This window comes from Heteronotia binoei, chromosome 5, assembly GCF_032191835.1.
Source record: "Heteronotia binoei isolate CCM8104 ecotype False Entrance Well chromosome 5, APGP_CSIRO_Hbin_v1, whole genome shotgun sequence".
NCBI lineage: Eukaryota > Metazoa > Chordata > Lepidosauria > Squamata > Gekkonidae > Heteronotia > Heteronotia binoei.
Genome location: NC_083227.1, coordinates 32,221,429 through 32,246,361, shown reverse-complemented (window position 1 = coordinate 32,246,361; position 24,933 = coordinate 32,221,429). Strand labels below are relative to the sequence as shown.

At 43.8% G+C, this 24,933-nt stretch overlaps 1 protein-coding gene across 1 annotated transcript; it reads right to left on the bottom strand.

Annotated features, from left to right (window-relative positions):
- Window positions 1-4,584: 4,584 nt before the first annotated feature.
- On the bottom strand, window positions 4,585-16,971 carry C5H6orf47 (chromosome 5 C6orf47 homolog). The gene is made up of 2 exons (XM_060239090.1): window positions 16,708-16,971; window positions 4,585-6,355 (listed from the first exon to the last, which is right to left on the bottom strand). Exon 2 carries the CDS (start codon window positions 5,771-5,773, stop codon window positions 5,147-5,149), a length of 627 nt encoding a protein of 208 aa, XP_060095073.1. The 5' UTR covers window positions 5,774-6,355; window positions 16,708-16,971; the 3' UTR covers window positions 4,585-5,146.
- Window positions 16,972-24,933: the final 7,962 nt, after the last annotated feature.

Below are 24,933 nucleotides of genomic sequence, written 5' to 3'. Positions count from 1 at the left end.
AGAAATTTAAAAAATTTGGTAGCAAAAAAACTTATTCAAAACTTCTTATAGAAAGAAAAAAATTAGAATCTCTTGACGTCTCCAAGATTCAAAAACAAATGGCTTTTATAAAACAAAAATATTGGTTTCGAACTCCTCAATCTCTTAAACTCCTATCATGGAAGGTTAAAAAGAGAGTATCCTCAATGGCTATTTCTTCCATTCGTTCTAAAACTGGTACCTTGAAACATTCCACTAAGGATATTGTAGGAGTGTTTAAAAAGTACTATTCATCTCTATATTCCTCCCAGCATCCATCAGCAGACCTTATTTCATCTTTCTTAGACACTCACTCAGTTATTAAGCCTGTCTCTCCTGAGGTTAAATCCTTTTTGGACAAACCTTTTACTGCACTTGAAATACAGGAGACTATCAAGTCTATGAAATCCAATAAGTCTCCAGGCCGAGATGGCTTTATACCAGAATTTTATAAATTTTTTAACATTTTGTTGGCTCCCATCTTGGCAGACGCCTGTAATCAGTTTGTACAGTCTGGTTCTTTCCCTGTTACTTGGTCACAGGCAAAAATCATACTTCTTCCAAAGAAGGACAAAGACTTACTAGACCCTAGTTCATACAGGCCGATATCGCTCCTTAATTGTGATTATAAGATTTTTACAGCAGCTCTGGTGGCTAGGCTTAATACCTTTATAGGGAACTGCATTCATCCTGACCAATCGGGCTTTATCCCACACCGTGAGTTAACGGACAATACTAGAATGGTCCTTGATGTTATTCAATACTGCCGGAAATTTAATATTGAGTCTTCTTTTATCTTGTCTATTGATTTTGAAAAAGCCTTTGATTCCGTGGAAGTTCCTTATCTTACAACCTTACTGCAGAAAATGAACTTTGGCCCGAATTTTCTGAAGATAATCCATTCTTTATATAAATCGCCTTCTGCTATTCTTTCTATTAATAATTTGGATTCTGAAGAATTTAATCTTTTCAGAGGGACGAGGCAAGGTTGCCCATTGTCTCCTCTGCTTTTTGCGATCGCAATAGAACCTCTTGCTAATGCTATCCGTGATACCAATATTATCACTGGTATCCCTATTAGAAAGAAACAAATTAAGGTGTCTTTGTTTGCAGATGACCTAGTGCTTTTTGTTACAAAACCTAAGTCTTCTTTACCGGCTGTCTTTGATTTATTATCTGTATTTTCTTCTATATCAGGCCTTCGAGTAAACCCATCCAAAACCATTCTTTATCCCATCACAATTTCGGATGCTCTCCAAGACTCCATCTACTCTAATTATCACTTTAAAAAAATTGATAGATATTGGACATATTTGGGGATCAATATACCTTTGAAATTGGGAGATATTTTTAAAGTTAATCATCATTTATTGATTAAGGACATTCTTACCCTGCAAAAGAATAAAAATTCTTCACTCATTCCCTGGAATGAAAAAATTCAGATTATTAAATCTTTTATTTTCCCCAAATTTCTGTTTTTATTTCGAGCCATTCCTATTCTTATTCCTGAGGATTTATTTGTGGGTTGGCGTCGTTCGTTCTTAAGATATATTTGGAACAAGGGCTTGTCTAGAATAGGGTATGCAACTCTTATTCGTTCTAAATCCTCAGGGGGTCTGGCTCTTCCGGATCTCCATAAATTTTATGAAGCTGCCATTTTAGGTGGTCTTATTAGATACCATGATGCTGACTTAAATTCAGGTTGGAAGGCCCTAGAAGATACCTATCTAAATAACAAATCGTTTCACTCTATATTATGGGAATTTCCGAAGAATAGACCTCCTATTATCTCCTCCAACCTTTTTCTTAAAGCTATTTTTCAGATTTGGGACAAACGTCGCCTCTCTTTAGCCCCTCCAATATCTCCACTATCTCATTTTGTGGATGTTTCTTGGTTTCAACCGGGGTTTTTTTACAAGTCTTTTCCAATTTGGAAAAAATATAACCTTTCTAGGTTTGTGGATATTTTGTCCAATGGAAAAATGCTCGACAAAAAATCTTTGGAAGAGAAAATTGGTGGGACAAAAATCCCATGGTTTGAATACTTGCAAACTAACAACTTGGTGACATCACTCTTAAAGAAATACAATTTCAATCGACCTCTTACTTTCTTTGAACACTTGCTATATTCTCCTTTTTTAAAGCGGAAGGGACTGATTTCATTTATTTATAAGGGTTTGCTAGACACTGATGCTGTTGATTTGTTATCCTATCAAGAAATTTGGCAAAGGAATAGTTCAATTAATTTTCAGGAGGATGTTTGGCAACAAATCTGGTCTTCTCCTTCGTATGTTTCAAAATCATTGAATATACAATTACAAACTCAAAAAATTTTGTTTCGGTGGTATTTAACACCTCAGAGATTAAGCCATATGGCGATAAATCAATCCTCCAAATGTTGGAAAAATTGTGGAGAGGTGGGCACATTTACACACTGCTGGTGGTCTTGCCCGAGGGTGCAGTCGTTTTGGGCAGTAATTGTGGCAAAAATCAAGGATATCACGGGCTATAGTTTACCCTTAAGATTGGAACTCATTTTGCTTGACTGTTGGAAAGATATTTCTATTACTTCTCTTAATAAATCCCTGATATCCCTTTTACTAGCTGCTGCTAAAATGGTGTTAGCCCAATTTTGGAAATCTCCCAATATTCCTCCAGTTAAAGCCTGGTATGCTAAAATCTGGGAGGTCTATGCGATGGACAAGATAGCAGATAGTTTATGCAATATAAACAATTCAGAAAGTAACGAATCTCTGATGTACAAGTGGCTTCCATTTCTTAAATTTTCTTTTGGTCCTGTAGATCAGATGCGTACATGTATACCTGGTAGATATTATGACATTATTAATTTGATGTAATTAATATATGGACAGAGTATTTATTTTTTAATTCAGCTGCCAATTTTGTATGTGTGTGTGAATGTATGTATGTGTTGTTTTGTTTGTATTTTGTATATATATATATATTTTGTGTTCTGCTGGTATGCTATGCTTATACACAAAGAATGATTGCAGATACAGTCATTGATTGCTTTATTTGTATGTTTATTAAATTCAATAAAAAAGTTTTTGGGAAAAAAAAAAAAAAAAATTAGTGGAGAGAGAGGCAGGGACGCGCATGCGGAGCTGGAGGGGGGTCTCCGGAAGGTTGGAAAAAGGATAGGATGGAAAGGAAAGTGGGGGCGAGAGAGAAGCCTTGCTACAGTCAAGGCTTCAGGTTGCAGCCTCTGGTTCTGATAGGCTTGATGTGATATAATTATGCCCTCCCAATGAGAAACAGGACTTTGAAAGGGAGACGGATTTGGCCCATGGTTTGGACAAGATAAAGCAAGCCGGAACTCCATCGCTAGTTTCAGCTACAAACATAGACAGATGGCGAATCTGCCCTGAAGTGACCTTCCCCAATCAGGGTAGCTTGGTCACCTGTACCACCCCGCCAAGTAAATCGGACAAATCGACTATTAGTCCTTTGGCTGGCGCAAAATGAAAAGCGGAGGAGGGACATTGCACAAGGATTGTTAAGAGTAATTTACACACACCGCATTGGTAACCATGTGCAATGTCCCAATGGGATTCTTTTAGCTTTGCCAGAGGGATAAGAAAGAAGTGGGGGAAGAGCTTAGCCCCTCCCAGACCTGCAGACGTTCTAAACCCTGGTGAAGGAGAAACAGAAATGCATGGCTCAGATCCAGCAGAAATTCTAAGCTCAGAGCAGCTCATCCCTGAAGTTTGGGGGGGGGGTGGAATCAGCTTCCTATACACTCTCCCCTTTCTATTTTCACCACAATTAAATTGTAAAAAACCATCACACCCAGGAGTGGCAAAAATGGTTAGCTCGGTAAGTCATCTGCTTTTTGCTGAGTTTTGCCTTTTCCTCCATGATTCCTTGAAATGACTTTTGCCAAATTCCAATCTCCTGGAATCTTTTTGTCTGTTTCTCTTCCCAATCCACTAAAAATTGCAGGGTCTTCATAAATAGTTCTCGTGTTCTCTGAACAACCCCTTGCTGCCATTTTAGTTAGTTGATCCGCTTTGTAATTCCCCATCTCAATCCCCTTTTTCTGGGGAGTAGAGAAGATATCACACACACACACACACACACACACACAAATTGGATTACACATTTGTTCTGTGGAAGAAAATCTCTGCTGCCGTTTGCTAGATCTGATCCTCAAATCTTGTCCCCAATCCACCTTTACGATCTACCATGGCTCAGCTAGAGTTAAAGCCCCTCTTTGGTCCGGGTCGAGTAAAGAGTTCTTCTGTCTCTCTGCACTGGAGCTGCATTTATCCGGCCTGACAAGACTGTGCTGCGATCGACTAGCTCTTCCCAGCCTCCCAGACCTACCACAGGCTCAATTATTCCACCCCCTAAAGGCTGTGCCCAAAGGGCAGCCACCTGCCAGGACATGCAGGCTCCCACATTTTGTAGTTTCACAGCGTGGCCCCCAACAGCTCCTTCTATGTGGCTCACACTTGGGCCGATAAGCAAAGCCCACCTGAAATGTAGACGGATGGTAGTCAAGCAAGAGGCCCAGAGTGCAATGAAAACACAGGAACAGGCTCGCAAAGGAAAGGGCATGTGCTGTCTTTACATCTCTTTCCATCCAAAGTGCTAGCCGAGCTGCTGCCCATCATCTCCCAAGAAGGGGCTAAGAATCCTTAGCAAGGAACTCTTAAGTGCCCCTTCCTGTCCTTCTCTCCAAAACTACATTTCCCAGATTCCTCAGGGCAGCAGGGGAAGAACTATGACAGGAAAAAGCACTTTCGAGCTGGCCTAAATTTGAAGCATAGATCTGCCCAGTTCTCTTCCTCTAATTTGCTCCCCAAGACCTACAGCTTGCTTTTGGATTTCTCTGCCAGCTTCCCAGATTGGTCTTGTAACCATTTACGCATTAAGACTCTGTATCGGATCCCTTGAGTCACTTCCCTGTAACTGTGCATCCATTTTTGCAAATATGCACACAGCAAACCCCATTTTTGCCCATCTAGCCATCCATAAATACAAAAGAAAAACTGTCCCCAGAGGCTACCTCCTCGGCTGATCTCTTTGGCTTCCATCCCGCCCCCTTCTCCCTCAAAAGATACAGGAGGCAGATCAACACGTTCTTTCCTGCTCAGACCAGCAATTACTGTTTGTGCAATTCCACCTCTGACTCTTTATCCTCCTCAGCCATGTCAGGGGCTGGGCCTTGGCCTGCCTCCTGGTTCTCATATTCTCCGGCCCGCATACTGACACACAAGACCAAGGTCTGCAGGAAGCCGTAGAGGCAGGCGAACTGCACCAGGTACTCCTGCACCAGCCAGAGGGCCAAGTACATCCCGTACGCGGTGACCAAAAAACAGCCAAATCCATGGAGCCAGATCTTCAGGGGACCGCCAAAGCCCAGGATGTCCAAGGCCAGCCGGAACACAGGAGAGGAGGCGCAGAGCAGCGTGACCACGCACAAGTCGAAGAGGTGGCGAGTGAAGTTGAAGGAGATCTGGAAGTGTTCTGGAAGATCCGTGGCCTGCATGTGGTAGGGGGAAAGGTGCTGGGGAATCCCGGTGAAGAGGGAACACTCTCCTGTGGCAGAACTTCGACCCCACCTGATGGCTTCCCAAACCCGGCGGCCACTCCACCACCTCGCTTTGGGAGGCGCCGGGCATTCTGGCAAGGCCTCAGGCGCCTCCTCCCCTGAATTCTCCATCTGCTTCGCTTTTCCTCGTCGCCAAGGCAACGCGGGGAGCCATGACCTAGCTTTGCTGAAGAACATGGTGCAGGCAAGGGAAGTCAGGTCGGGGTCTCTTCGGTGATCACTCTGGGCCAGGCGGGGAAAAGGAAAAAGAAGATATTTATAAAGCAGATCGACAATTCAGTCCGGGGCTCTCCACAGTCAGCTCTGTAAGCCACAGTATTAGTATGCGTTTCACAAGTGTGCCGTGTTTCAGCTCTGCTAGAGTTCGCTTGGCTTGTGGTGCTTCATGCCAGTGGAGACCGAGGCTGCCGGCTCAGTTATCCAGTAAATCCACAGTTGTGGTTGTTCCATAAATCATCCAAGCCCTGGAAGTCTTGGCTGTCAAGTATATATTGTCGGTCCAGGCAATACAATACATATGGCGAGGATTGGGTTACTTATACATAACAGAATTCAGTAGTCTGCCACGTCACCATCTTATCCGAGACAAACCAGCAGTGACAGTCTAAAAAAACCCATGCCTGTCTCCTCCCCAAAAGGGAACACTCTTCTTCTCTGTGTTCGTCAGTGATTCCCCCAAGGCAAAAATCCCCGCTTCTTCTCAGTTCAGAGGCTCCAAAAATCTGACATCATGCTGAAGACGGGAGCTCTTCACCACCCCTGAAATTAAGCAAAGCCATTTTTAATCAATGAAGAGAGGGGATTAAGAAGCTTCAGTGGAAAGCAGGTGGGGCTTCCTGTCAGTAAGAAGTGATTGGGCACTAGATTTGGTGGTCTGTCCGACCTATTTTTAGCCACCCCGATTGCAGGAGGATGTTGAGGGAGGATTAAGCAGTGGGGAAACAGATGGAGCAGAATTCTGCTTTGCAGTTCTTAAAGGGACAGGTAGGATCTCCAGACTGACAGTTACACAGTGAGGCTACATAACAGCCATCCTTGGGGGTTTGAGTTATTACCTTTCTGTATCTTCTAAAGTAGGAATGAGTAACTGAGGGACTAAAAGGGCCGTGGCTCAGTGGCAGAGCATCTGCTTGGCATGCAGAAGGTCCCAGGCTCAATCCCCGGTATCTCCAGTTTAAAGGCTGAGGCAGTAGGTGATGTGAAAGGCCTCTGCCTGAGACCTTGGAGAGCCGCTGCCAGTCTGAGGAGACAAGACTGATTTTTCTTTTTTTTGACAAGACTGATTTTGATGGACCAAAGGTCTGATTCAGCTTCAAGCGTTCCTGTGAGGGCCCGTGAGGAATCATGAAGCAGGAGTAAACAAATCCAAAAACCCTGCCCCACACCCAGACCTCTCTAAAAGTTCATGGGCCTGAACAGGATAATCCCCATTTCTCCTTTTTCCCTTCGATCTACTCCCAGCTGCTTGTATTCTGTGCCTCCTGGGGCATATCTGGACCTCATGAGGCTGTTTTTGAAGGCCCCCCCCCCCCCCGCCCTTTGGTTAATTTACAAAGTCCTATTTTCCTACACAGGAGGAAAGTCCCTCATTAGGTAGAGCTCCTTAACCTAACTAGCTCCTTTTGCTATCCACATTGGGTGGGGACAAATTACTATCAGGACAGTTTCTTACTCTTTCCTAAGGCTGTCGCTAGGCAGGAAACAGTTTAAGAATAAAACATATGCTGCCAATAAAAGAGCCTGATCAGTAGCATTTAAACTATTACTCATTTCAGATTTACATCTTATCTTTACCGGGCCAGAATTCCTTGCAGCCCATGTGGTAAAACAACACCACAGTCCCTTCTTCTCACAAGGGAGAGGAAGGGATTTATTTAGCTGGCCCGGATCCCAAGTTGCTAGATCTCGGTGAGGAGTTTACCCAGGTGTGGCCAAACTGACTTGGGAGCCACACGTGGTTCTTTCACACATACTGTGTGGCTCTCGAAGCTCTCATCACCCGACTTCGGGAATGCATTTAAAGTTGCTTTCTTTCCACTTCTTCCTCCACCCTCCTCCATCTATTTGCCTCCCTGCCTTCTTCCGGCTCTCATATATCTGACATTCATGTCTTTTGTCTCTCAAACATCTGACATCTATTCTATGGGCTCTTCCATTACCCAAGTTTGGCCACCCCTGAGTTTACCTCTCCAGCTTTATTCCGCTCATTTTCTTTCACCAATAGGATTTTACTCTCCACTGCCAACAGCAGACCACTAGAAACAGTGAAGCCTGACAGCCCACTGTCAGACCTCCAATTCAGTACAGAATCCTCTCCTTGTTTGCAACCTCCAGAGGGACAGGGGGAAACATTGGAAAGCTCACTCGTTGGGAGATATTCCCAGGCAGGCTTCCCTGCTTCCTCTACTGGCGCCCTGATAAGAAGAGAAGAAGAGAAGAGATTGAATTTATACCCCGCCCTTCACTACTTGAAGGAGTCTCACAGCGGTTTACAATCTCCTTTCCCTTCCCCTCCCCACAACAGACACCCCGTGAGGGAGGTGGGGCTGAGAGAGCTCTCCCAGAACTGCTCTTGAGCGGAACACCTTTGAGAGAACTTGTGGCTCACCCAAAGTCACATCAGCAGGTGTATGTGAAGGAGTGGGAAACCAAACCGGGTTCTCCAAGAGAAAAGTCTGCACACTTAACCATTACACCAAAACATGAACCAAAGTGCAAGGTTTTGTCTACAGCTATGCCAAATACTTCCAATCTCAGAAAAAGAAAACTAGATCTTTATATATTTAATTTTGGAAGGGATCCCCAGGGTCATCAATCCCCAGCAAAATATCTATAAACAATCAGTATAAACAAGAAGTAAAAGCGTACTGTTGAACAACATACGATTACCAGCATTTGAACAAAGGAGAATCAAATAGGTACAAACAGAACTATCTTTTTTTTCCTGGATCTAAACTTATTTCAGTGAGGTTAAGAAGACAAATCTCTTAAATGCCTCCAGGTTTGTTGTTCAGGATCTGATCTTGTCAGTTTCAGCTTCCTTCTCCACCTGGCTGGTCACCTCTATTCAGACCGTGTGCCTGTGTGTGTCTCCTCCAGTCATTGCAAAATCTCTAGAATATATTCACTGTGTGTCCCCGAGCATGTCTGCCCCTCTCCTCAAGCCACAGTAGCTTCCTCCTGCAAAACTACTCTCATTGCAAATTCACTGGGGAAGGAGAAAGGACAAGATTAGGACTTTATATTAAGTTCTAAGACTCAGGAGCATTCCACTGCTTACCGGTATGATGTGGTTTTACTGTCACATTCTTCAGCAAGGAGTGGAGTTAAACTGAGTAGAAGTGGGAGGGTGAGACCTGCCTCTTTCTCCTGGCCAGACTATGTGCAAGGGTAGTTTGAGCTTCGTTCCTGAGCCTTTACAGAGGGTAAACCCAACATTCACAAAGCCAAATGGAAAAACTTTTACGCAAACATCTGGGTTGTGGTGTCAGTTCACCACCACCTCATACTAATAACAAGGACTTTAAATGAACAGTTTCCTAAATGTTTTTTACCATGATCATTAAAAAAGCCAAACCCTGTCAATAATTCACATGGTCCTCATGTAACCCTGGCCAGTTTTTAAACTGGTCCCTCTGGCTGTCCCTTTAACATCACCTTTGACTAACAGTAGGTATTAGGGAATGCCATTTACCATGAAAAGCTTCAATGGCCCATCTTTGCATTTTAAACTTCTACTAAATGGGCAGGGCTTCTTTTTCCTTGTCACATGCCTAAAGAATCTTCACTCCAAACATCCAGTGTGGTGAAGAGTATATCCTGTATACTCTACTGTATCAGACTAGGATCTGGGAGATCTGGGTTCAAGTCTCCACTCTGCCATGGAAGCTTGCTCTAGGTGACCTTGGGCCACTCACACTCCCTCTCAGCCTACAATGGATTGTTTTGGTTAGGATAAAATGGAAGATGGGGAAAAGGATGTTGGGAAGCCCTTTTGGGTCCCTGCTGGGGAGAAAAGTAGAGTATAATATCTAAAAAATAATCCAGATCCAACACTGATGAACCACCCAAACCTCCATTACATTTTTCAGTGTGTATCTTGTATCTTGAGCATTCCTACATAAGCCTCAGCCTGACAATGGCGTTCTCCTTGACAATGGTACTTTTCTGTGCACATGGCTGCCTTGTTGAGAAGAGCATTCCAACAACCAGGAGTGGGTGGCCAAACTTGCTAAACGTAAGAGCCACATAGAATAAACATCAGATGTTCAAGAGCTGCAAGACATGAATGGCAGAGGAAGGGAGGGAGATGGGGAGAGAGGTGGGAAGAAAGCAACTTTAATTTTAAATGCATTCTCCAAATTGCTGGCTTGGAGAACTAATTTAAAGAGAGAAATATCTTCTCCAAGCAAGCCAATGGAGCAGTGAGGGCTCCGAGAGTCACAAAATGTGTGTGAAAGAGTCACATGTGGCTCCTGAGCTGCAGTCCGGCCACCCCTGCCAACAACTAACCCACACCAAGCTCTTGCTTGAAGTGGCACCATCTAGGGAAATTTTTACCACTTGATTTTATAATCTCACTGTTAATTGTTTTCTCACTGTCACACTTTCTCAATCATTTCCTCCTGTTCTGTCAATTCAAAACCTGAATCTGGTGAAGCAGCCTCCCCTCTTGATCAGTTTCCAAATTCTTTATTCCAAATTCTGCAAAATCTTACTTCCCCATCTTAGGTATTTCCCACTCTAACTGCCTCTTTTGAAAAGCCTGTACCCAAAATAATCGATTAAAAATAAACAGACGGCTTTCACCTGGCTGCATCCTGAAAAAACATTATATTTTCCCAAGGCACTGCGGACATAGGTAGTTTCTTTTGCAACAAGTTAAAACCTGCCTCTTATCTCTTCCTTATACTTGTTCTGCACTGAGAAAAATCACACCAACAAAACAGTATTTCTATCCTGAGAATACAAGAACCCTACTTTGAAAGAGCATCAGAATAAACAGACATTAATTATACTTTAATTGCATCCGGCAAGGGAATTTTTTTTTTAATCTCTCACAGTATATTTTCCAGCACCCATGAACAAGCTTATATGGAACTAGAGATCACTGCCACCTTGTAATATTTAAATATCATAAACAGAACACCTGAACATGTGCAGAGGGCTTTCCCTTCTCCCTTAAGTATAACCAACAGTCTCACTCACGTATTTTAATGTGTACTTATTTAGCTCCACTTTTCTCCCCAACATGGACACAAAGTAGTTCACAACATTGTTCTCTCCTTCTCCATTCTATCCCCACAACAATCCTGTGAGGTAGGTTAGGCTGAGAGAAAATTAGTGGTCCTAGGGTCACCCAGCTAAAAATCGCAGAGCAGAGATCTGAACCTGGGCCTCCAGATTATAGAACAACCTTACAAAGGAAAGGATAAACAACCTTACAAAGGAAAGGATAAACAGTGGTGAATGCCAGGCTCCTCTAAAAAAACAAACATGAAAGGCAATGCTGTCATTTCCCTCTGTCCACATAAACAAAACCTCAGCTATCTGTGTTGGCAGTAAGAAGATTCACAGCCTGACCCCTCAGCATCAGAGGCCCTGCTCCATGTGCTCCACACAATCTTCACTGGTAAGGTAGGGGGCAACCAGAGACAGCGGCTTTACTGTGGTGGCACCTGAACACTAAAATATCTCCCCACATAAGTTCACTATGCACCGTACTACGTTTTTGACAACTAGGCTTTTTTTTTTTTTTACATTTCTTTACACCCGCTGCTTCCCTGATCTCATATGGAGCAGTGTCCAGAGCAGGAAGGCTCACATTTAACACCCACCATGAAGCTTGATGGGTGACCATCGGTCAGTCATGCACTCTCAATCTAATCTACCTCACAGAAAAAGAAGAAAGAACCATGTTCACTGCTCTGGAGGAAGAGGAGGATAGAAACATAAGAGGTAACTACTGTTTTTATTACTGCTTTTCAATGCTGTCTTATCACTTACTAATTCAATCCACGTTCACTGATTATTTCAGGTACTTCAATATTGTGAGCTGCTTTGATTTTTTTTTTTTTGCGTGTGTGCACGCGCATCTGGAAGTTATGGTGACCTCTGGTGGCTGACCCTCTATGGGAGGCCTGTTGGAAATTCAGAGAGATGGCTGAATAAAGCCTGCCCCTGCCCTCCTGACTGCTGGTATTCCTTGGAGGTCTCCCATCCAAGTATTTGCCAGAGTTGACCCTGCTTAGCTTCCAAGACTTGATGAGACTGGGCTTGCCTGGGCTATCCAGGTCGGGGTGCTGCAATCATTTTTAATGGAGAGGAAGCCAATAAATATTTTAACAATCTCTGAAAGGGCCTGCTGGATCAAACTAAAAGGTCTATCTCGCCCAGCATCCTGTCTCCTACATTGGCAGGCCAGGCCACTGAAAAGCCTCCAAGTGGGGCACAAAGACCAAATGTTTTCCTTACTGATCTCCCACCCCCATCAGAGATGGCCTGCATTTGAAAACAGAGAATCCATTTAGCCGTGCTGGCTAATAGACCGCCATTAATTTGTCTAACCCCTTTACTTTAAATCTATTTTAAATTAACAAGCTATTCATCCACATACACGCAGCCTACCTCAAATGAAAGAAGAGAGAACTATTGTACCATTTGATAACGTTATTAGAGGAATCTAACAGTAAGAGCCAGTGTGGTGCAGAGTGGTTAAGAGTGTCGGACTATCATCTGGAAGACCCAGGTACAAATCCACACTCATGCCATGGGAACTCCCATGGGGACCTTGGGCAAGTCACACACTCTCAGTCTAGCCTACCTCACAGGGTTGTTGTGAGAATAAAACAGAGGAGAGGAGAATGATGTAAGCTGCTTTGGGTCCCCACTGTGGAGAAAGGCAGGGTGTAAATGAGGTAAATAAGTATCCACAAAGCACCTGAACGTTCAAATCAGACAGATTCAGAAGGGTTGGTATTTACGGTGATTATTCATACTCATGGAATAACACACACACACATACCTAAACTCAATGTTTCACAGCCTTTAGGGTTTACTGTATTCAAGAACAGCATCAGAAGAGCCCTTCTGTAGGTGTTATATTTTCTTTAGGGCATCTGGGATTGTTTAAGCTCTACAAAGCCAGGCTTGTTGTGCTGTACAATAACGACATTTTTTGCATTATTTCAAGCCCCTACGCAGCCATTATCTTTCCAACCTAATGAAGTGTTTGGGTTTTCTGCTGAGGCGGGGGAGCCAAACCCGGTCTATTTATGGTCTTGCTATGTCTGCTTTTTAAGGCTCCCCGTGGAGGTGACTGGAACTACCTAACTACCCTCTCCTATCGACCTTCCCCCCCCCCTTGTAAACACTACAATATTCTAAATCAGGGGCGCCGATCTTCTCTTCCTCTCAGCTCTAAACCTTCATCCGTGAAAAGAAAACGTATATAAATAGATCTGCCTTGATTCACTCAGATTTCTCACCCGGATCTCCTCCCCTATTGAAATCTTCACATACCCCAACTGTAAGCCCCAAAAGGACATTATTCAGCCCTAATCAGAACAGCTCTTCTTTCGATCATAACCCCCCAACACCTTAAAAAAAAGCAATAATGAAATAAAGCACCCCATGTACGCCTCACCCCCAAATTCCTCCGGGCTTGATCTTTGCAGGGGGACTGCGGCGCAGTACCTCCCCCCTCCTTCCCCCGGCAGCTTGGGCTAGGCACGTACCACGCTTGGGGATCAACTTTTCTCTTCTTTCCGACCACAGCTCTGTCGTGCAAAAGGGATCGGAGGAGGGGGTTTAATCCGATGGAGGGAGGAGAGAGTTGGAGTCGCCTTGGAAGAAAAGCCCCTGCAATTTTTTTAAAGGGGGGGGCGGTTCCTTAGCTCAGGATCTTTGGACCCGCAGATCAAAAGGGAAAGGAAAAAGAAAAGGTAGGGAAGAGAGAGGCCGGCCCAGCCCCAAACGTAAAGAGGGGCGGGAAAACAGGGGTGCGTGTAATGCTCTCGGGATTTTCTTTTGGGCAGGCCTGGATCCGAAGAAGCGCCACCCCAAGAACGGGTGGAGCCTCCGGGGAAACGAACCTGGGAAGGGAGAGGCTAGTGGTTGAACTAGGGAAGGGTGTGGGGAAGAAGCTGGGAGGCCTGACGGGATATCGTTGGACAAAGTCGCTGGACAGGAAGCTTGGGGGTGGGGTGATAATGTGTTGCAATGTGGAAAGCTGGGGATGCTGCATTCCCCAAAGAAAGGGGTCAGGAACTTCTCTCCCCTGGGAAGGATTTGGGTTTTGGTCTAGGGAGGCTGACAGTTAGGACTCACTGGTTTTTCTGATAAGAGGAAGTAGGGCTGTTAACTGTTTTCTTAGGGAGCAATCTTAAACACAGATAACCGCTTTCTTAGGAAGCAATCCTAAACAGGTCTACAGAAGACTTGCAGATTGATACCCAGCCCTTCTCTCTGAATCAGAGACCAGTTTACAATCTCCTCTATCTCCTTCCCCCACAGCGAACATCCAGTGAGGTGGGTGAGGCTGAGAGAGCTCCCCCAGAAGCTGCCCTTTTAAGGACAACTCCTAGGAGAGCTATGGCGGACCCAAGGCCATTCCAGCAGCTGCAAGTGAAAGAATGGGGAATCAAACCCAATTCTCCCTGACAAGAGTCCATACACAACCACTACAACCAAACTGGCTCTCCTACAAGGTAGGAGGCTGTTTTTAGGGCTGCCAATCCTGGCTTGGAAAATACCTGGGGATTTGAGGGTGGAGCCTCGGAGAGTGTGATTTTGGGAGGGTAAGGATCTTGGTACGGTGTAATGCCACAAAGTCCACCTTCCAAAACAGCCCTTTTCTCCAGGAGCAGTGGAATAAATATTTCCAAGTGATTTATGTAGTCTGGAGACTGGCTGTGACTCTGGGAGATCTCCAGCCCACACCTTGAGGTTAAGCCAAAAAACAGAGAAAGTCATGGTGAATGAATAGTGGAAAAGAGAATCTTAACTGTAACCCAAAGAATGTAGAGAACAAAGTTGGAGTCCAGCAGCACCTTTAAAACCAACAAAGCTTTATTGAGAATCTATGCTTTTGTGTGCTAAAAGCACACCTCATCAGACAGCTTACATTCTGAATAAAACTTTGCTAGTCTTAAAGGGACCACTGGACTCCAGCTTTGTTTCAGACTAACACAGCTGCCCACCTGGATCGACCAAAGAAACATTTATTTGTTTCAGTTTTCTCTAAAGATTCAATAAAGCATAGGGTACACTAAAGCTTACTGAGTGAATTCCTTCATTATATTCTATTTTATCTAACTATTTAATGTATCCAATTATGCAAGAATACCAGATTTCACCATAGACATTTCCCACAAATCTATAAAATTACACAACATACAAAGTGTCTCAGTTAAAGTTGAACCGTTTAGTGGTAGCTCACTGTTGTTTTCCAAAACAGGCTTCGGCCAGCCCCATTAGTATACCCATGGTGGCCATCTGACTGCTTACTGCTTACTTAAAATATATATTTTAAACTGGTCTTTTATTGTTTTTACTGTTGACTGTTTTTATGATGTAACCCACCCTGAGCCTGTTCTATGGGAAGGGCGGGCTAAAAATCGAATAAAATAAATACTGAGCAGTGGTCTAGCTACCAGTTGGAATAAAACACTGGACTACTTACCAGTGGAACTCCAGTTGAGAGATAACAGTCTTCTGATTCCTTTGGTTACATCAGTTTGATTCTTGTTGAAACATAACAGCAAACTGCCACTAACAGTTCCATTTTGTCTGAGACACTGTACATTTTATAGTTTTGTGGGAAATGTTTATAGTGAAATCTGCTTGAAGGAATTCACTCAGTGAGCTTCAGTGTATCCTATACTTTATTGACTCTTTAGAGAAAACTGAAACAATTATATATGTTCTTCAGGTTATAGTTCAGATTCTCTTTTTTCCCAGCTGAAGGTTGGCAGCCCTCTGTGATTTCATTCACCAGGAGCTTCCTCCCTCCCAGGAAAGTGTTCTAAGGCTTGCAGCCATAGGTTCTTTGACGGTAGGATAATTGATCAGGAGTCAGATTCAGGTGGGTAGCCCTGTTGGTCTGAAGCAAAATACTGGGCTGGGGGGGGGGCACATGTGATTCTTTTACACATATTGGGTGCATTCACACTACACTAAATACTGCATTTTGCAACTGGGTTTTCTGCTATTCTTACACAGTAAAAATCCAGTTTCAAAATGCATTATTTAGTGTAGTGTGAATGCGCTGTATTGTGTGGTTCTTGAAGCGCCCACTGCACTGTTGACTGGGGGCTTGGAGAATACATTCAGAATCAAAGTTGCTTTCTTTCCACCTCTCCCTCCCCATCCATTTTCCTTCCTTCCTGTCTTACTGTTCTCAAACATCTGACATTCATGTCTTGCAGCTCTCAAACAGCTGATGTTTATTCTAAGTGGCTCTTATGTGAAGCAAGTTTGGCCACCCATGCAGTAGAACAAAGTCTTGAGTCCAGTGGTTGATGAAGTGGGCATTCACATGAAAGCTTATACCCAGAATTAAACTGTTAGTCTTAAAGGTGCCAGTGGGCTCAAACTTTGATAAGGAATCAGAGCCAGGAGTCCAGAAAGGACTGGGAAGAGAGAGTCAGGATTCTTGGGTTTCTGTGGCTGTGATGGGTGGGGGAAGGGTTAGGGGCCAGAACTCTTGGGTTCCTTTGATAGCAAAGCCAAGATTTATATGAGAAGGAAACAATATCCCTAGGGTCTTCTGGCACTAAGGAGAGGGGTTAGGATCAAAGACTGCTGAGTTTTCTGAGGAAAAGGTTAGTGAGGGCTGAGCTCTCGGGAAGCAGATGGGGCGGTGTATGAACAAGGGTCCCAACTCTCCGACTCTGGGAGGCTGAAGGCATGAGGACACACTCCCTCCTCCTATTTTATGAGACGCAAGGACAAAGGTTCTATTTTCACAAAGCCTCATCTAGAAACATACATCAAGTTCATTAAGGAGTGCTGCAAAGCATAAATCACTCAATCAGAGGCAAAAAGTCACAAATAAACCCTCACTATTACTACATAAAATCTGAGTATCTGAAAACTGTAGGCCTCATTACCTTCAGAACATCTCTGGATGGCATTTTTCGGTCATCCAGCTGACCCATCCAACAGGAATCAGGCCCTCCTTGGCTGGTATAGCATGGCAGCTTGGGGAAAAAAAGATTCAAGAGTGGCCAAATGCACCCTAAAAGCCATCTTTTCTAACAATCAGTGCATTGCCCAGCAACTCAATAGCCAATCAGGGCAAAGCAGTTAATTCGCATCTGCTGTGCAAAAGAAGCCAGGGAGGAAGGAATGAGGCTCTGCAAGACAGTCTCCCAAGGTCCAGTCTCCATTGAACAGAAACTGGTCACAGGTGTCACTCATCATCAGTAGGAGCACTTCAAAATAGGCCCCAATCCCAACAGTACTTAGGGTTCTGAAGGAAAGTTCAGTTACCTTACCAAAACTTAGACCCTAAATTACTAAATTAAACTTTGTTGGTCTTAAAGATGCCACTGGAGTCAATCTTTGATAAGGAATCAGAGCCAGGAGAAAGAGTCAGGACGCAGAATCACCGAGTTGGCCCAATAGGCCATCTAATCCAACCCCCTGCTGAATACAGGATCACCTAGAACAGGGGTGGCCAAACTTGCTTAACATAAGAGCCACATAGAATAAACATCAGACGTCTGAGAGCCACAAGACATGAACAAATATTATACACACATCTTTATTAAAATTCTTAACACTTTATTTGCACAGAAAGATAAAATACATATGTATGCACTTTACAACACAACCATGCTAGAAGACTTTTTAAAAAAGAAAAGCTGGGAATAACAGTCCCCATAAGACTAGCATAGGGAAAGGTTAGGGAATTATTTTTTGGTACCAGTGGGAGAAGGAAACACGTACCATATAAATCACTGACCATTGTTTGCACCATTATGTATCTCTTTTTGCCTTGACACCAAGGTTAGTAAACACAGCTCCTACAACAGCTATAAAACTAAGGGAAACCCTACACCATTCTCTTTAATTCCATCCCTCCTTCTAGTGGTTCCCTCACTCTTGTGCTTTCCCCCTGCTCTAGGTATTTGGGCAACCTCTGTGGTGGAGAAGAACTTTTAAGCCTGCCTATTTCCCCCTCCTTCCCCACTTTATACATAGCTGAAGTAGTTGCCTATGGGTCAGCGCTCAGAGGCTGGCTGAGGTCCCGATGCTAAGCACATTTACTTGAAAGTGGCGCAGAGTGGTAAAGCTGCAGTACAGAAGTCAGAGCCCTCTGCTCACGACCTGAGTTTGATCCCAGTAGAAGCTGGTTCAGGTAGCTGGCTCCAGGTTGACTCAGCCTTCCATCCTTCCAAGGTTGGTAAAATGAGGACCCAGCTTGCTGGGGGTAAAGTGTAGATGACTGGGGAAGGCAATGGCAAACCACCCCATAAAAAGTCTGCCGTGAAGACGTTGCGAAAGCAACGTCACCCCAGAGTCGGAAACGACTGGTGCTTACACCAGGGACTACCTTTACCTTTTTTTTAAACCTGCATTAAGTTCCTCTTTGACCTCCAAGAGCTGCACAATATGTAAGAAAGAGCCACATGTGGCTCCTGAGCCACAATTTGGCCACCTTGGCCTAGAACAGGGGTGGCCAAACTTGTCCAGTGTAAGAGCCACAAAGAATGTAAGATGTTTGAAAGCCGCAAGACATGAACATCAGATGTTTGAGAGCCGCGAGACAGGGAGGGAGGAAGGAAGGGAGAGGTGGAAAGAAAGCAATTTTAACTTTAAATGCATTCTCCAAGCTGCCAAGTGGCTTGGCTTGGAGAAGCAATTTAAAGAGAGAAATGCCTTCTCCAAGCCAACCAACAGGGCAGTGGGAGCATCGAGAACCACACAATATGTGTGAAAGAGCCACATGTGGCTCCTGAGCCACAGTTTGCCCACCCCTGGCCTAGAACATCCCTGACAAGTGTTCAGTGGCTATGATAGGCAGGGGAAGGATTAGGGGCCTGACCTCCTGGGTTCTTTTGGCAGCAAAGCCAAGATATATTTGAGAAGAAAACAACATTCCTAGGGTCTTCTGGCACTAAGGAGAGGGGTTAAGATCTAGGATTGCTGGATTTTCTGAGGAAGAAATCAGTGGTGAGGGCTGAGCTCTTTGGAAGCAGATGGGGTGGTCTATTGGGTTTTTAAAAAATTAACAGTGGAAAAGAGGAGCCTGGGTTTTCTCTGGAATCAAAACTGATGAGGCTTGACTTGAGCAATGCCTGGAAATCTTTCACAATTAAATGTTGGGGAGGAGGTGGCCTGCTGTCCTGACTTTGGATCAGGTCTGGTCCTGAACAGGTCTCCGTTTGCAATCCTTTATGGCTGTAAGAAGGAAACTGACATGTGGTTAGGGAAACCTAAACACAGGGTGGCCTAAAAACTCCGGAAGGAGAGCCTGGGACGTGAGCAGAGCTTTCCTGCCTGTTGTTGTTTGATTCAGCCTCATCAATGCGCAAAAATGCACTGGATAAATAATGCAGTATTACAGAGTGACAGAAATAACAAAGCCAGTCTCTTTCCTGAGAAGCACATGGAATTTACATTTCAAAGAGGAGGGAACAGTAACAAAGGCTTAAATACCGATGCTGTGTTTCATCTGATGATATATCCAGGGCACCCTGTTGCTGTTTCACGTCTCAGTTCTCTCACAGAGGAACTTCAGAGAGAATCCAAGGCATTTGTTGCTGAATTACAATTCGCTAACAAAGTCAGACAATCTACCCACACCCCAGGGCTTAATAAGGATCTGGCATCCCTAAGTACACTATTAGGTGCTTATGTCTAGCAGACTGCACCTCTTGCAGATAGTAATACTTTCAGATGCTATCTCTTAACTTCCTATTGTACCTGCTTATCTCACTTCACCCTGCATCAGGTTTTCCATTTGCTATATAGCAGCAGTGAGGAATGTGTCACTCCCATTCTGATAGCATTGATTACTCTTTGGATTTATGACAGACTCAGTTTAATTCTGGGTATAAGCTTTCATGTGCATGTACACTTCTTCAGAAACATGCACGCAAACACTTATACCCAGAATAATATTCAGTTGGTCTTAAAGGTGCCACTGGAGTTAAACTTTGTTCTGCTGCTTCAGACCGACATGGCTACCTGCCTGAATCTATCTTTGAATTGATGTATTTCTTTCCTTCCTTTACAGCCTGCTTGTTTCCCCATTGAGGACCTAAAACGGTTTGCGTGATTTTCTGTAAAACAAAGTTTGAGTCTGATGGCATCCTTAAGACCAACGAAGTTTTATTCTGAGCATAGCCTTTTGTGTGCACACACACTTTTTGTTTTCTTTGAGGTAGTAAGTAACTGGCCCAAGGTCACCCAACCAGCTTCTGTGGCAGAGTGGAAATTCAGATCTGAGTCTCTCAGATCCTAGTCCAACACTATCTTGTAGCATTCCCGCCCTTGCTAATTTTATAAATCTGCCTGATGGGTTTGCACACCAATGCATCTGCGGAAGCAAGCTCTGACTAATTAAAATATGTGCTGGTATACATTGTGTGGCTGTGAGAGCTGGACCATAAGGAAGGCCAAGCGCAGAAGAATAGATACTTTTGAGATGTGGTGCTGGAGAAGACACTTGAGAGTCCCTTGGACTGCAAGAAGATCCAGTCAGTCAGTCCTAAGGGAAATCAACCCAGACTGTTCCCTGGAAGGTCAGATGCTGAAGCTGAAGCTCAAATACTTTGGCCACCAAATGAGAAGGGAGCACTCACTGGAGAAGATCCTGATGCTGGGAAAGATAGAAGGCAAAAGAAGAAGGGGACGGCAAAAGATGAGATGGCTGGACAGCGTTACTGATGTAACAAACGCAAATTTGAGCAGACTTTGGAGGATGGTGGGAGATAGGAGGGCCTGGCATGACTTTGTCCATGGGGTCGCAAAGAGTCGGATTCGACTGTGTGACTGAACAACAACAACAAAATACATTGTATTAGTCTTTAGAACACCACTGGACTACTGTTTTATTCTGCTGCAACAAGCTAGCATGGCTGCCTGTCTGCACCAATCATATGAACATATGAAGCTGCCTTATACTGAATCAGACCCCTGGTCCATTAAAGTCAGTATTGTCTTCTCAGACTGGCAGCGGCTCTCCAGGGTCTCAAGCTGAGGTTTTTCACACCTATTTGCCTGGACCCTTTTTTTGGAGATGCCGGGAATTGAACCTGGGACCTTCTGCTTCCCAAGCAGATGCTCTACCACTGAGCCACTGTTCCTCCCTCATATGTCTCCTTTTTCATGCTAGTTGCTCAAGGGGGCACATGATCTCTTTACTGTAGTTAGATTCAAGTGCAGTGGCACCTTAGAGACCATCAAGAGTTTCAAACTAATATAAGCTTTCAAGAGTCAAACCTCCCTTCATCACTGCTACTCTCTGAAATTCCCCATGCTCCTTTCCTTAGTGAAATTGGTTACGCAAGAGAGAAACTGGCTCAAGTGAGCTCCATGGCTAAGCACGCAGCTTTTGAGTGCAAATTGTCTCATAATAGACACTATTTTGCACTGACGAATGGTATCCTGGTAGTCAGAAAGAAACTCTCTTTGAACCAGGACTAGCTCCCAGAATGAAAAGGGGAAAATGGAGAATCCAGTTTTCCATAAGATAAATCTTATAGTAGAATCCAAGATAGTCAGGTGGGTAGCTGTGTTGGTCTAAAGCAGCAGGATAAAGTTTGAGTCCAGTGGCACCTTTAAGACAAAGTTTTATTCAAGGTATAAGCTTTCGGGTGTCTATATCTGAAGAAGTGTACATGCATACAAAAGCTTGTATCTTGAATAAAACTCTGTTCATATTAAAGGTGTTAGTGGAATCCAAAGCACACTTAACTTGGGAATAAGTCCCATTGAATATGGTGGACTTACTTCTGAGTAGAAATACCTAGGACTGCACTTTTAGTAAGCCACAGTTCCTATGCTCTTTGTATGGGAAATAGTGTGTTGATAGTAAGAGTTGTCAGACTCTGGGCAAAGGGCCTTTAAAAAAGGCACAGAATTGACACTGTAACCCTATGCTGGGAGACATACCCCCCCCCCCCAAAATTCCTTCTTAATGGCTAGACTTGAAAGCCCCAAGTGAAATCAAAATCTGGTCTCAGATCCTGATCTGCAGCCTTACAGAGAATTCCCAGTTAAGAACAGGACTTCTCTCCTGTTTCAGAAACACCCTCAGTAATTGCAGCCCAGTAGAAAAAAAGCAAATCTCAGCACATTCCAACAGATTATTAAAAGGTGGTTGTGGTTCTCACAGTAGAAACAAGTAAAAGTCCTATGGAAAATCAATGTCTATGCTGTTGTGACAATTTAAGAAACCATCTGTTTCCCCCCCCCCCCCTCTTTTCTTCTAATCATATGTTTATCTATTTCAGGCTCTTACCACCTAAACAGCAGTGAATGGCTATGCTGATCGGGGCCTTTTCTGCATCAGCAACAAGGCCGTGGAGCGCTTAAATCTGTTGGGAGTCAAGCCTATGAAAGCTAGGGTTGCCAGTCTCCAGGTGGGACCTGGAGATCTCCTGTTTTTGGAACTGATAAGCTCCCCTGGAGAAAATGGCTGCTTTGAAGGGCAGACCCTATGGCATTCTACCCTGCTGAGGCCCCTCCTAAAACCCCACCCTCTCCCAGATCCACCCCCAAAGTCTCCAGGTATTTTCCAACACAGACCTGGCAATCCTAGAAGCTTATATCACATTAAACTATTATTTTTAAGGTGCCTAACAGAGAACAATCCTAGGCAGAGTTACAGCCTTGACGTCTATTGAAGTCTGAGATGTAGCTCTGTTAAGATAGTACAGGACTATTTAGACAGACAGATATCTCCTTTCATCTTCTGTTGGTGTTTTAGAACCAAGCAGAGCTTCAGAGAGCCCGATTGCTGAAAATTCTGGATCCTGCTACTTTCAGTTGGTTCCAGCTTTACTGCTCTGTAGTTCTATTAAGTGGAGGTTTTTTACTGTTAACTTGAATGCTTCAATTTGTAATGTGATTTAAAAAAAATTGTAAGCAGCCTTGAAGCTTTATAAACTAAGTGCTGGATATAAATATTTTATATTTACATTTGTGCTCCAATCAAGGGGCTAACTATTGAAGCGCCACAAGGTTTTTTTGCCACAAGAATATTTTGGTTTTTCAAGAACTCTTGAGTTCTTCTCATAAGGACAGTTTGCTCACTACACTATGGCTGCAGACTAAAGATAGTAGGAAAAATTATTTTATTTTTAAAAAGGAAATAACCTTTATTTCTGGGTTAACATTTCTGGCAGAAGTTGGAAAGAAAAACCACCTTGACTCAGATTTCAGAACCGAATCAAAACGGTTTACATCAATTTAATTTTACAGTTTTGAACAGTATGTATTGTCATCAGCCAGAATTCTAAAGACTTGTTAAATCACTGCGTTTCACAACACTTACTCGGCTTGCGCTTATTTTAAAAACTGGCGGGTTGGCAACATTTTCATCCTAATAGCGTTCTATACCCTTAACAAACATGGCGGCTGAGGGTGACTTCCTACCGCGATAGAAAAATAACATTAAACTGGCAAGAAGACGGTCCAAAGAGGCTTTCTTCCCGAAACAACGATGGCGTTAACTAAAAGCTTGTGCTGGTGTGAACGTTTGGGACGATTTCCTCGCCCTGATATCCCGGGTCCTCCCTTCCCTCTGAGGCTTCAGAGCTGTTGCAAACGACGCCTTGCTATCTAAGAGAAAAAATAACTGAAAAGAACCGCAAAAATAATTAACACGTTATTTTACAGCGTATATAAATATTATCCAACATGGAAAGTAGGCTTGAAGGAGAATGTATTTACTAATTCTTCAGGCATTAATCGCGACAGACTCAGAATTAATAGGGGGCTTCGCGCTAGCGCGCCAGGTTATTTTCGGCGAGGAGCAGGAGGTCCGTTGCGTGTTCTGTTGCTATGGGAACAGGTGCTGCTTAGAGGCCTTTCTGCCTTGAGCGAAACACGCCGTCATGGATTGTGACAGCAAACAAAACTGGAGTTCTGGAATCGCTTTAACAAACATTCATTTGGCTGTACGAGCTTCAGGTGGAACAGGAATAGGTTATTACTAAATGTATATTTCCCTTTTCAAGCCAAATATATTTCCCAGAGTAGCTGCGTGCCGTTAAAAATCACAAGGACACATCAATATTCAGAGCAAGATGATCAACAATTTTAAAAAGACATAAAACTACAATTTAACTTTACTGATAATTTGCAAGTTGATTAATAATCCAGTTTCTGCAACCCACAAGGGTTGCCAAGTCCAATTCAAGAAATATCTGGGGACTTTGGGGGTGGAGTCAGAGGACTTTGGGGGTGGAGCCAGGAGCAAGGTTGTGACAAGCTCAGTTGAACTCAAAAGGGACTTCTTGTCTTCACATTTAAAGGGACTGCACATCTTTTAAATGCCTTCCCTCCATTGGAAATAATGAAGGACGGGGGCACCCCCTGGTCCAATCCTTTTGAAACTTGGAGGGTGTTTTGAGGAAAGGCCTTGGATGTTATACTGCAAATATGCCTATATCTCAAAACACATCCCTCCCCCACACAGAGCCTTATGGATCAATTCTCCATTATATCCTATGGGAATCATTCTCCATAGGGAATAATGGAGTGCCCAACAGACATATCCCTCCCCCCACCCCACTTTCTGATAACCCTGAAGTGGGGGGGGGGGGGAGGGCCTCCAAACCAGGGATTGGTAGCCCTACCAAACACTGGTGCTTGTGAACCCTGTATTATGAGGAGGCACATGGTCCTCCAGTAAGTCATTCACTTGTGAACAATTATAATTCATTCACACTTGGATCACTAGGAGCTGTTCATTCCTGTCTACATTCCCAATCTCTACCCTTCATCATGTTCCCCCTTAGTCATCTTTTCTAAACAGAAAAATCCTTTCTTCATAGGGAAGGTGCTCCAGCCCCTTAAGCATCTTAATCTTTTTGTGCTGTTTTTGAATTCTGCCATGCCTTTTGAGACAATGGCCAGAACTGCACACATCATTCAAAATTAGACAGCACCATAAATATACAGGGGCCTTATATCAACTGTTTTACGCTCCCCTTTCCTAATAATCCTTAACAGAGTGTGACTTTTTCACTGCTATGGCACACTGGATTGAAAGTTTCATTGAGCTATCCATGACTCAAATCTTTCCCTCAGTAAATTCAGACCCCACCAGCATACACTCAAAGTTGGGATTGTTTGCATGCATCACCATTTTACTTACC